General features: G+C 49.8%; 1 protein-coding gene across 10 annotated transcripts in view; it reads right to left on the bottom strand.

Moving 5' to 3' along the window:
• NR4A2 (nuclear receptor subfamily 4 group A member 2) overlaps positions 1 to 12,461 on the bottom strand; it is an 18,396-nt gene continuing 5,935 nt past the window's right edge. The window contains exons 1-9 of one of the 10 annotated variants that reach the window (XM_007183095.2): positions 8,084 to 8,569; positions 7,803 to 7,997; positions 6,255 to 6,378; positions 4,904 to 5,769; positions 3,974 to 4,103; positions 3,413 to 3,576; positions 2,302 to 2,504; positions 1,724 to 1,902; positions 1 to 1,573 (exon numbers count right to left, since the gene is read on the bottom strand). In XM_007183095.2, coding sequence (XP_007183157.1) covers positions 1,317 to 1,573; positions 1,724 to 1,902; positions 2,302 to 2,504; positions 3,413 to 3,576; positions 3,974 to 4,103; positions 4,904 to 5,767 — 1,797 coding nt within the window. In that variant the 5' untranslated portion in view covers positions 5,768 to 5,769; positions 6,255 to 6,378; positions 7,803 to 7,997; positions 8,084 to 8,569 and the 3' untranslated portion in view covers positions 1 to 1,316. The other 9 variants (XM_057550952.1, XM_057550951.1, XM_007183097.3 and 6 more) reach the window with 9 other exon arrangements.

Here is a 12,461-nt window from a genome sequence, read left to right on the forward strand (position 1 = left end):
ACATAGTTTATTGTTGTAAACATTAAAATTGTCTTTCTCAAAGAAAGAATTTATCAGGGAAAAAAATCAGCGTCTCTAACTGTCATACACCATAGAAAAAAAGGCAGTGACTCATATCTGTGCCATACTGGAAATATACAAAGAAAAATACTACAGAATATGGCAATATTAAAATTCTTACGCAAACATAAAATAATATATTAACTGACAATCTTAGACATCAAAACAAAAAACAAAAAAATTCAAAGTGCTCAGTAATTTCCAGGGAGTTATGTATATTATAAGCACTCTGGAAACGGTCAAAAGCTGCTGCATGCAAGTTCTGTTTAGCTTTAGACAACAAAATAATCAAGATATAAACTTTCTTTTATCAACATCAACGGTACATACAACACTTACAAACAAGGAATGTTGGACGGTGTTACAAACACTATGTGTCCCTTTTGTCAGGATTTTCTGATGTGTAATACTTGTGCCCACCTATTTTACAATTGAGAAAATGTTTAAGCTCAGATAACTACCAATCTTTATAAAATCTAACAGACTACATAGTGTCTGAAATACTATTTATATAATATAGACATTACTGAAGTAGCAAGTGCCTATAACATTTTCAACCTAGAATCAACATGCTTGTCCCTTTTTTGTGGTTATTTCTTTTTTCTTTTTTTTTTGCAAACACACTTATCTTTTAGAATTTGTAATATTTATTCATAAATAGGCACAAAATAATTTAAAAAGCCAAACTGCATTGGGTAAATTTACAAGCCTTCGCCTTCTTCAACTCATGCCACCCACGCAACATTTAGTTTTACTATATATTACAGCTTTCTTTACAGCAGAAAACTTTGAAGTCTTTTAAAGGGCAATACTTGTGGGTCCCCTTACAATGTGGGTGTGTGTGTGTATGTGTCTATGTGTATTACATTTGTCTTAACTGCAACAACCAAACATGGCCAAATGTTTTCCGTCATACATTAAGAAGCTTCCTTCTGAACAATAAAATGATTTTTAAACTGATAATAAAAAGTTTATACCACTGTATTGTGTGTAGTCCGTGTTCTAAATCCAGGATGCCCCGGAGCCAAAATGCCCTTTCAGGTTCTGCCTGCAGGTTAGGAAATAGTAACAGTTTTTGCTTTTGTTGTTGTTTGTTTGTTTGTTTTCTTTAGAGATCAAGGGCCAAGGTGTATGGAAGGGGTGGGGGCCGGCTAGAGCTGAGGCAGCTCAGGGGGATCTCTCTGCCCTTGTGACTTGCCCCCTCTGGACAGTTTTAGGTTTCTTTCCAGTTTCTTTGAAGTGCATGGAAGGAGGTCTTAGAAAGGTAAAGTGTCCAGGAAAAGTTTGTCAATTATTGCTGGTGGTGGTACCAAATCTTCCAGTTTCAGGTAGAAAATGCGCTGTAGCCCCTGCGTGCAAAGCGTACGGAGTTCTGGAAGCTTCCCCAACAGTTTGGACAAATAGTTGGGGCGGTTCAAGCCCCCATTATTGAAAGTCACATGGTCTTTGAGACAATTTACAATCTTGTTTTGCAGCTCCTCCACTCTCTTGGGTTCCTTGAGACCGTGTCTCTCTGCAGAAAACACAACCAGAAACAAAAGAGGAATGCACCGAGCAGTTAGCTAGCTGACAGGACCAGGGAGGGTCGGCAGGCAGCAAGGGAAAACCGGGACGAATCCCACTGGGCAGTTCTGGAGAAGTGCCCTGTGCCTGTGGTACTGACCTGTGACCATAGCCAGGGCAGCAATGCAGGAGAAGGCAGAAATGTCGATGTTCATATTCTGCAAGTTGGAGGAGAATTCAACAATGGAATCAATCCATTCCCCAAAGCCACGAACGCATTGCAACCTGTGCAAGACCACCCCATTGCAAAAGATGAGTTTACCCTCCACTGGGTTCGACCTGCAATTAATACCAAAGAGAGGGGGAGGGGGAGAAAAAGAGAGAGAGAAAAAAGCTAAACAACTAATTACTTGAAGAGCAATAAATGAGGGATTTAAGAGGCACCTAATTACCAAAGAGTTAATAAAACGTAGGCCAGTGGACCTTGAAAGGGTTTAATTTCATAACAATCAAGAATGCCCCCTATCCCACCTCCATTCCATTCATCTAAGTCTTCTGCCCTCACTCCTTCCCTTCTCTTCCTTTTATCTACTCTCCTTTCCTTCCTTTCCCCCTCATTTATTTCCCATTCTTTTCTCCTCTCTTTCCCCCTTTTCTTTCCCTTTTCCTCTTTCTTTTCCTTTCTTCTTTCCTCTCTTCCTCCATTCCCAACCTTCCTGGATCGCCCTCTCCATTTACCTGTATGCTAATCTCAGCACAAATAGTTCTAAGAAAGCCGATTCGAAAAGCAGGTCCTGGTCGGCTTTGGGCAGGTCAGCGAAGCCCGGGATCTTCTCCGCCCAGCCCCTGATGATCTCCATGGAGCCAGTCAGGAGATCATAGAATTGCTGGATATGCTGGGTGTCATCTCCACTCATCTGATAGTCAGGGTTCGCCTGGAACTGGAATTTCATTTTAAAAAGCACTTAATGAGGTTCTCTAAAATATATAACCCGTGAAATTGCTAACCTCGTTTCTAGTAGGGGAGCCAGGTTTTTATAACAATTAAACCTCTCTCTGACCAGTAAGGAAATTAGATGTTCCGGGGCAATTAATTCAATTAGGGATGGTGCTATGAGGTCGCTGCTTTAAATATGTAAATTACCATTTCCATACAGACTAAATACAGTGCCAACCAGCCCTGGGAAACGTTCACTCTTATCTCCACAAAACAATTGACACGTTAGTATTCATGCCAGTCCCAGAGTGGGTCTCGAGCAGAGACGCCCTTTGCAAATCTCAATAAAATTGCAGTGGCTTCTAGGTTTGCTTCTAGGTTTGCCCGGCACACTTCCTCCATTTAAAGCGCACACATTTCTCACGGCTGGGGTAAAAGAGGAATCTGACCACTTGATTCCCCCGCCCACTGCCATTCCTTATACCCACTTCTCTTCCCCTTCTCTGACCCGGGAGGAGGCATCCCTCACCCTGACGGCACCAGAGAGAACGAGGATTAAAGCATCTCCATGGAGGACCGGTGATAGAACCCAAGTGGGGGCTTTTGCACTGCCTGCCTCTGGTTTAGGCATCAGAGGCACTGGTGTGTGTGTGTGTGCACGGTGGTGCTGGGAAGGGGCCTCACAGAGGTTTGACCACTGTGGCCTACCCTCTCTTCCTTCCTCTGCCCTGTCCTCACGTCTGCAGCCCTAGCAACGCCATCTGTCTTCTGTGGCCCTGCCCAGAGCCGTGAAGCCACAGCCTCGCATGCTTCCTTTTATCCCTTGGGCCTGGGGGTTAGTGATGGGTGTGGGGAAGGGGTCCTGCCCATCTGTCAGTTGTCCGAAGGATCCCCCCCACGCCAGCTTCTTACCCTGGAATAGTCCAGGCTGGTCATAGCCGGGTTGGAGTCGACATGGGCCCTGACGAGGGCACTGATCAGACTCACCGGGGGCGAGGGGGGAGAGGGCTCCTGTGGGCTCTTCGGTTTCGAAGGTAAACGACCTCTCCGGCCTTTTAAACTGTCTGTGCGAACCACTGCAAAGGAATCGCCGGGTGAGGGCAAAGCAAGATCCAGCTGCTGCCTGGGCCCCTCCCCGGGGGAAGGCCGCAGCCGCGGGGCGCCCGGCGGGGCGGGGCAGCGCCCCCACCGCTTGTAAAGCCTTTACTGACAAGAAGCGTAAAAACTGGGGGGGTTGTTTCATGTCTTCTTCCCAATGGGTCGTATAGTTAAAGGCGGGAAGGGCCTGGCGGCTTTCTCTAGGGCCGGATGGGCGAGCAGGCAGCTGCCAGTCGTAGAGGCCAGAGGCCGGTGCGGGGGAAGCGGGAGGCCTCCCCCCCCCGCCCCCGCCCCGGCTCTGGGAAGTGGGTCTGGGCTAGGAGCAGAGCTTCCCAAGGGCGCAGACTGGGCAGCGGGCTGCTTGCCCCAACCTACCTTCTTTGACCATCCCAACAGCAAGGCACTTCTGAAATCTGCAGTACTGACAGCGATTCCGGCGCCGCTTGTCCACTGGGCAGTTTTTATTTGCTAAACACACGTATTTCGCGTTTTTTTGCACCGTGCGCTGCAAAAGGAGACAATATAGGCCGGGAAAAAAAAATTTTTTTTCTCTTGAAAATCCAACAATTCAGGGAATCCAGACACAATTTCTGAACGGCCGGGATCCACACACCCTCCCCATAAACAAACACATACACAACTCCTTTTTATTTTTTTCTTTTTCCTTTTCTTTCTCTCTCTTCTCTTTTTCCTCCCCCAGGGCATTTAACAGAAGAAAATTGATAGCGTTAACATTTGAGCTAACCTTGCCGCTCCTTGCTGTGTTTTATATGCCAAGAGAAGGAGAAGGAGACGCTCAGTAAATACAAATCCGTGGGCATTCATATTATTTACATTCCTTAGAGACCTTCTCTATTTAAAATGATAAGATTATTCAATCAGGATGGCGAAATAAAGAGATCACTTAATTTGACCATAGGGAATTCTGTTCCACTTGGTTAGCTCAGACACGGTTCTCTGTCCTAACCAATTTCAATCTGAACAGAGAAGACAGCTCCTAGCACATGCAAATGACCCTCTTCCAACTCAGCTCCGGCAACTTCGGGCGGGGGTGGTTCGCCGGGTCGGCTGCGTGCGGGGGATGCGACCCCGGGTCTCCCGGTCTTCCTACTTCCCTTTCCCAGGTACCCAGAAGCCTCCGCCGCAGCCCAGGGGCGGCTGCAGGGCAGCCCCCGGGGACCCCGGGAGTCGGACGGTCAGGGGCCAGTTGGCGCCGGGCGCCTGCACCCCGGTGGAGCCAGCACGCTGAGGCTCCGGGCACTAGGGGGCCCCTACCTGCCTCCTCCGCCCCCCGTCCTGGCTCACCTTAAAGAACCCTTTGCAGCCCTCACAGGTGCGCACGCCGTAGTGCTGGCAGGCCGCGTTGTCGCCGCACACGGCGCACAGCCCTTCGTTGGAAGGGGAGCCCCGCGACGGCGGCGAGGGCACCTGCGTGTCGAGCAGCTGCGACGCGTGGCCGATCTGCAGGCCGGGGAAGCCCATGGACGCGGGCTTTCGGATGGGGTTGGGCACAGCGAAGGTCTGCCCGTCCACCACGTGGTGGCTGCTCGCCGGCTCCGGGTTCATGGGGACGTGCAGGGGCCCGTCGAAGCGCATCTGGCAGCTAGACACGGGGGTGCCGGGGGGCGACTGCTTAAAGGAGAAGAGGGAGAGGCGGGAGACCGGCGTTTTCCTCTGCTCAATCATGTGCGTGGTGGCCACGTAGTTCTGGTGGAAGTTGTGGAGGGAGCCTGGGTCGTCCCACATGGGGCTGTGCTGCACCTGGAAGCCCGGGGTGGTGGGCGTCGGGGGAGAGGAGGGCTTGTAGTAAACCGACCCGGAGTGCGGCATCATCTCCTCGGACTGGGGGGGCAGGTGGCTGTGTTGCTGGTAGTTGTGCATCTGAATGTCTTCTACCTTAATGGAGGACTGCTGTCCGGACAGGGGCATTTGGTACAAGCAAGGTGGCTTGACGTCGTAGCCTGTGCTGTAGTTGTCCATAAAGGTACTGAAGCTGGGGAGAGAAGTGGTGGCAGTGATTTCAGTGTTGGTGAGGTCCATGCTAAACTTGACAAACTCTGGAGTTAAGAAATCGGAGCTGTATTCTCCCGAAGAGTGGTAACTGTAGCTCTGAGAAGCGGGGCTGGCTCCTTGAGGCGAGGACCCATACTGCGCCTGAACACAAGGCATGGCTGGAAATGAAACAGGGTAATATACACTCAGCCTGGTCAACTGAACACTTTCTCCCGGGCTCGGGTACACCTGGAGCTACACCGGCAGCCCGCGGCGGTCAGAGAGCACGTAGGGGCGCGAGAGGAAGGGCGGAGAGTGCGAATACTGAGGAGCGAAACAGTGCAGGACAAGGAAAGGCTGATCCAATAAAGACCCAGAACTAGAAAGCTATTACAGTCTCCATTCCCGGATACTTCCAACGCCTCCCCCTCCGCCCCCTTTCATGGGCAATCCCGCTTCAATGAGCCTTTCCTCTGAAGCTCGGGTTCGGCAAGCTCAATCCAGAAATCAAGTTGAATTGCACAATGAGAAACTTGTTCCCGAAGGCGATGGGTCGGGGGAAATACTTAAGTTACAGGGTTTGCTGGGAAAGATCGCATTGCCCTGTTTCTTGACGTTTACGGAACTCGGGGGAGGGAAAGAAAAAAAATGAAGTTGCACTAACCTTCAGCTGAGTTACAGGCGTTTTCGAGAAAATTAAAGGTGGACAGTGTCGTAATTCAATGAAGGACAAAGTTTCCAAGATTTTTAGAAAAGCAGTGGAGAGCCCAGCCTGGCAGATCTCCTCCCTGAAATAAAGACACAGGAAGCCTTAGGGTGACTTTCCGGACAGATTTGGCTGGTCATCTGTATCACCAGGCAGGCCCTTCTATGCCCTTCTTGATTGTTTATTTGGAAATTAGTGTGTAGCCTTTATCAAAGAGCATTTAAAATGAATGTCTAAAAGAGATGGCTGGAAACAACAGAAAATTTCACCCATTGACTGTGTTGATCCTTGCAGAGAATACCTCTGAAGAAGGAAAGGTATTCCATGTACTTATTTATGATGAAATAAATTGGCCCCTTTACTGGGTGTTTGGGGGCAGTGAGAGGGGAGTGTCATTTCCATTTTAGTTTAATTCAAAACTAAATAAGAAGAAACTGGGGTTTAACAAAATACAGCATTGGAACTTTCTCTTGAATTTTTTTTTTTCCCCTGTGGTGAAACTGGCTTTTCATCTAGGAAGCAGGGAAGGAAGTAGAAGTCAAGAATATAAAATGTGAAAACAATATCTTCCTTCACCCCCTAGGAGTTACAAAATGTTAGCAAGGCCCGGGTAGCCCTGAAGGCAATCTTAATGGAAGCATCTGGATTTACTAAGAGCTTTTGACGGAGCACTGGGTTTGGGGATACAGGTGAATGGGCATTCACTTCTCCAGGAAATTTGTCTTTCATCTTTAATGGCCAAGAGGTGGAAACAGGGAACCCTATTTTTTCAGGAGCATCTTAGTCAGTTGCAGGGAGAGGGAAACGCTGCATATCCAATAGTGGCACCGGTGTTAGAAGCACCTCTCAACATAGCAATCTGAGCACCTTTCCTATCCAGCCTTCCACAATCTGCTTACTTGCTGGAACAAGGCATTCTTGTGTCCTAGTACTTTTCAGATGTTCCCACTTGGAAGGCATTCTAGAGCATAGACGATTTTATTACTAATGAAAAAGAAAGCCAAACATCCAATTCTGTTCTCCTCCCCCACCACCACCCCCCCCCCACCTCATAATCTTGCTTCATGGAGGAGGGAGGGTAACCAGAAAAAGTAGAAAGAAAGGAGACTCTTGACCCTCACAGCCCTTGACAGATATGCCTGTGCTGGATATTAACCCTCTGGTAACTTCACAGCTTCATAACTACTCTAAATAGCCTGTCTCTCTGTCTCTGCCTCTCTGACAAACTCACAAACACAAGGGCGGCATATGTCAAAACCAGAAATTTCAAGCAACTTAGTAACAGGTCACTCTACCAACCGCCCCTCCTTACTCAACAATACCCAAGAGACACGGGCACGCTGGCCAGCCGCGGTGATACAGTTCCCAAGCAACACATAAACTGAAGAACTTTCACTCTCCCTGTCACTTTGTGGGCAGCGTCCAGGTCCCTCGTATACACAGGACTTGGAGTCTACGTGTCCAAAGACCACAATCAATTCCGCACCAAGAGCAAACTTTGCGCACATTTCCGCGTGTTAAGTCCGCAGCTCCCGAAACTGTGCAAGCCTCCCTTTCACGTCCACCAATGAGGAGCCTGGAAGCCTCTGTTGGGTGGCAAAGCAGGAGTTCCGACAAATGCCCTCTGTAGCTGCGCACACCTACTCCCCATCCTCCGGCCCCACTCGCGCTCCGCGCCTTCGGCGCCCACTTCCAGAGAACCTGCACCACACAAGCGGGAAGAAGAGACGTGCAAAAACAGAAAGAAGGATAAAAGAACGCGAGCTGTACGGGCTGCACCTACTCACTTAGGAGTTCTCCGTGTCTCTCTTCATTCATTCAACTCGGCCAAAGTGTAGTTCCCTCCGGGAGTCGGGGTGGCAGGGTCGGGGAGGGGTGGGCGAGAGGGGCGAAGGGAACGGAGGTGCCGAGAGCGGGGAGGGAGCAGGGGAAGGCGGCGGCTGGACAGGCGAGCGGGACCGCGGAGCCTAGCGCGAGCCACCAGGCGGACTGGCCCTGGCCGCCAATGTGCCTTTGTTTATGTGGCTCGCGCTGCCGCTGCCAACATTCACCTAAAGTCTCCGCGCGTCAGCGCGCGTCAGCGGCCTGCCGCCCAATCGCCGAGCCGCCGCGCTCCCCAGACTCTTGGCCGGCGCTCGCTTTGGTATATTTCCGACCTGACGTCACGAGCAGGGCCGATTTTAAGGTGGGAACCATTCAGGGTTCACCTTGGTAGCCAGCTAGGGGTTTTTTTTTTCCCTTTTCCGAAAGAGGTGTGACCTCTCCACTCAGGTCCGCGCAGCCCACAGAGCCTCGACATCTCACCTCCCCTCCCCCCCACCCCCCCACCCCCGGCCAATCCCCCCGCCGCCGCTGCGGTCCGGCAGCTCACAGGTGGGGGAGGGTGCAACAAAAGCCCGAGCGGAAGGGGACCCAGGCGTGGGCCAGGTAGCCAGCACCTGGAATCGCACGAGACGGGGCGTGCCTGGCAGCGCCCTAACCTCGCCCACCCACAATTGCCATCCCCGTTAGCGGAAGCGAGTACAGACGTCCCATGACACGAGACGCTCGGAGGGCTCAGGCAATTGGGGTGGGATTTCCCTAGTCCAGTGCATCTCCCTTTTCTCTTTTTTCCTGTCCCCGGCCTTCTCTTCTAGCATATTCTCCCTCTCTCTCTCATACACACACACACACACACACACACACACACACACACACACACACACTCCAAGGTGGAAGAGAGTAGGTATGGCCTATTTTCTATGTTCCCTTCTTTCCTTGCAGTGCTCACGTGCGAGGGAAGACGTGGTGCGTGGGGAGGGAAGCGGAAAGGAGAGGGTAGCCAGTGACCCAGCCCTTCAGGGACCCCAAAAGTCAAAGTGAGGCGTCACCCACTTTCCTTTCTCAGACAATGCAGCCGAGCGCCGGGCAACAGGTGTGTTCTGCAGAAAGGTGCCCCAGCCTCACCTTTTACCAACTCTCATACTTTGACACTCCTGGGTGCCCATCAACTCGTGTCTTTCCACGAGTTTTAGGGAAATAAAACTACCCTCCTCTGAAGCACAAGGGCTCTCGAAGCTTCAATCTGGGAGCCAGGAGGGAAAGACTAAACATGGGGGAAGCGGCGGGGAGAGGGGGGGTCTAGATCTCTGCAAGGCGTACGGTGTGTGCGTTCAGCCTTCCCAGGAGTAGGGCCCGGCGGGCGACCGGAGCTCGCCGCACCCCCGCAGCCGCCCCAGCCGCCGCAGACTCCGCTTCGCAAGTCAATCCACCTCCAAGCTGAGGGCGCAAGGCGCTTTCTAGCAAAGAAACGCCGCTTCTCCCGGGAGCAAGCCCCCTTCCGGGTCCCTGGGCTCGAGCTGGACGAGCCTCGGGGCTTCTCCCATGGGGCTGGGGAGTTAACGGGGGAGGGAGGGTTCGGAGGCGTCCCCCTCCTCCGCCCAAGAAGACTTCCAGCCGCCCCTCCCCCTCGGCGTAGCTCGCTTCCAGGCTCGGGGCCCCTTTGCACCCCCCCATCCTGGTGTTCCCAGTACAGGCGGGCCGAAATCGCCGTGGAGCTCTCCGCCTTACGGTGCCGCTCAGCTCTAATCTGCACCCCAGCCTTTGCCTTCTCCCGCCGCCTCCTGCTCCCCGGCGGCCGGAGAGGCGTTGCCATCAGGTGCCCCGAGGCTGCCCCGAGAAGCCGCAGGCTCTTCTGCACCGCATCCTCGGGAAAACCTACATGACCACCTTAAGTTTCCCCCAGATGTTGCGACTGCCGCTGCTGCTGCTGCTGCAGCCACCGCTGCGGCTCAGCGGTGCCCTAGCGGGCGCGAGAAAAAATAAAACCAGGAAGTGTGTTTGAGAGCGCGCGCGCGCGCGCGTGTGCGTGCGTGTGTGTGTGTGCGCGCGCGCGCGTGTGTGTGTGTGTGTGTGTGTGTTGGGTGGGGGGGGAATGTTGCGGTGGCGGGTGAAGGTGTGTAAGTAGGGGGGTGAGAGGAGGAGGGCGAAGGATAGCTTATTAGCATGAGCTGGGTAGCGTCAGCGCCCTGTGGGCAGAAACGATTCCACGCGAACGAAAGGGAAAAAGTGAGAGTTTGGAGAGCAGGGGAGAAGGAAAGCGGTGGGGGTGGCGGTGACGCAGGGGCTCAGGCATTGACGCACCCGCCGGGCTGGGCCCAAAATAGCAGCAGCTCTAGCTCGGTGGCGCCCTCCCGGGTTCCCTTCCCCTTCCGCAAGGGAGCAGGACGCGCGGCCTGGGGGAGCTTTCCTTGATCCCAGGGGTGGGCCAGGCTCCCAGCAGCTATTTTCAGGCAGTCGGAAATTCAAGCGCAGCCATGCTGGGGTGGCAGTTATTATTTTTTAATATATTCCTAGGAAGGCGGGGGCCAGGAGAACTTTAAGGTTGTAACCATCATTCTCCAAACACCAATACGCAGATCTAAGTAGGTACATTCCCTCCACACGCTCCTCCTTCCTTAAACCATTTTAAAAAACACTTGGCTTTAACCTGGGTTGAGTCTGCGGGCAATTTGAAAATTCTCTCCCAGTAAGTGGGAAAATGTGCTGGAGTTCTTAAAGTGAGCTCCAAGGAAGACAAACATTGTAATGTGATGGGTTATTCTATAACAGCAACCTGTCGAGTCTGGCTTCTTGATAACAGAGCTTTTGCTCAAGTCTTAAGGCACCCAAGATCGAGACGCAGTTTTCACAGCAGCTTATTATAACAATTATTAGTAACCGAAAATGGATTGAATAAACACAACATCAAAATGAGAAAAAAAGGTGGCTTTTTTTGCCTTCTATTCTACAATCCATATGATTCCTCCTCAAATTCCTATTCTAGCTCCCAGGAAGTGTGTCTTCTTAGGAAGACACACCGGATGCAAGGCGGATAAACTCAAACCCATTATTGGGTAAGCTATTTCTTGGGTTGGTATTTTTGGTAGGGCTCAGATGTGCTGGGGTGGAAAGGATCCAGCAGACATTAGAAAGTGTAAAGAATGACCACGCTCAAAGCTCCAGACTCCTGTGTCCCCACCAGATTCTGATGGAACAGTCTCAGTAGAAGGGCCAATGTCTGTAATTGACTGATCCTGTCAGTAGGGGGCCTGACTCCACAACGTTCATGAAGATACATCACACACACACACACACACACACACACACACACAAGCACATACACACACAACTAGCTATTTACTACTTAGGCCAAGCCCCAGGAGAGCTTGCTGCAAGCCAAAATATTCATATTCTGCTGGAATTCATAAATAACTACAAATCTTTGATTCTCTTCTGTATTTCTCAAAAAGGGAAACAGTTTAACACTGGAATTAGGTTCACAACAGATTTTCTTTATTTCCTCCTGTCCATGTTTAACTCACTGTTAGCTCACAGGGAGAAAAAAAAGTCAAAATGGTAATAAAATCTTTCATTTTATCACTAAGCAGTTCAAATTTGGCATTTAGTTTGGAAAAATGAAAGCATGTTTTAAAATCCTATGATTACATGTTTAAATAAATTATAGTTTAGAAGAGGATTCCTGTGGGTGTATTTGCTAGTACATAAGAGAATGCTTTTGTGCATAGAGGTTTAATTACACGTATAATGGAATCAAAATGTAGAATTGAACAACCTTTTAGAAAATGTTCAAATGATGCTCTAGGCTAAAAGAAACTGAAATTCTGCATTTATATGACTGCAATCCTGCAAGATTCTTGAACATAAATAGATTCTTGAATATAAACTATTTTATAACTCGATTAAAATGACAATAATGTTTCTTTCAGGGCCCAGAATCTGATATAACTTTAAATTATTGCCATGTATAAATACATAAAGTTACCCCAAATGAAGGTCGGTGTTCTTAACAATTTACAATAAATGGGAATAAAATTGATCCTATCCATAAGTAGGTCCTTCTTTTGAAACCAACTAAAATAAATTACAAAATTATTATTTCTATCAATATACAGTATTAGATGACCTCAGGAAAAGCATATAGGAAAATAATGTTACTATGTTATCTTTTATGATATTAGCCAATATTAAGTAGAACATATTGGTACATATATAGAAAAAATATTTTCATAAAAAAACAATGTAAATAATGCATACTCACATCTAAGCCAAAGTATTTATTTTATGCAAGGCTAGGCAGATTATACTTAATAAAATTGAGATTTTGGTATAATTTAGAAAGCAAAC

Source organism: Balaenoptera acutorostrata, chromosome 8 (assembly GCF_949987535.1).
Source record: "Balaenoptera acutorostrata chromosome 8, mBalAcu1.1, whole genome shotgun sequence".
Taxonomy (NCBI): Eukaryota; Metazoa; Chordata; class Mammalia; order Artiodactyla; family Balaenopteridae; genus Balaenoptera; species Balaenoptera acutorostrata.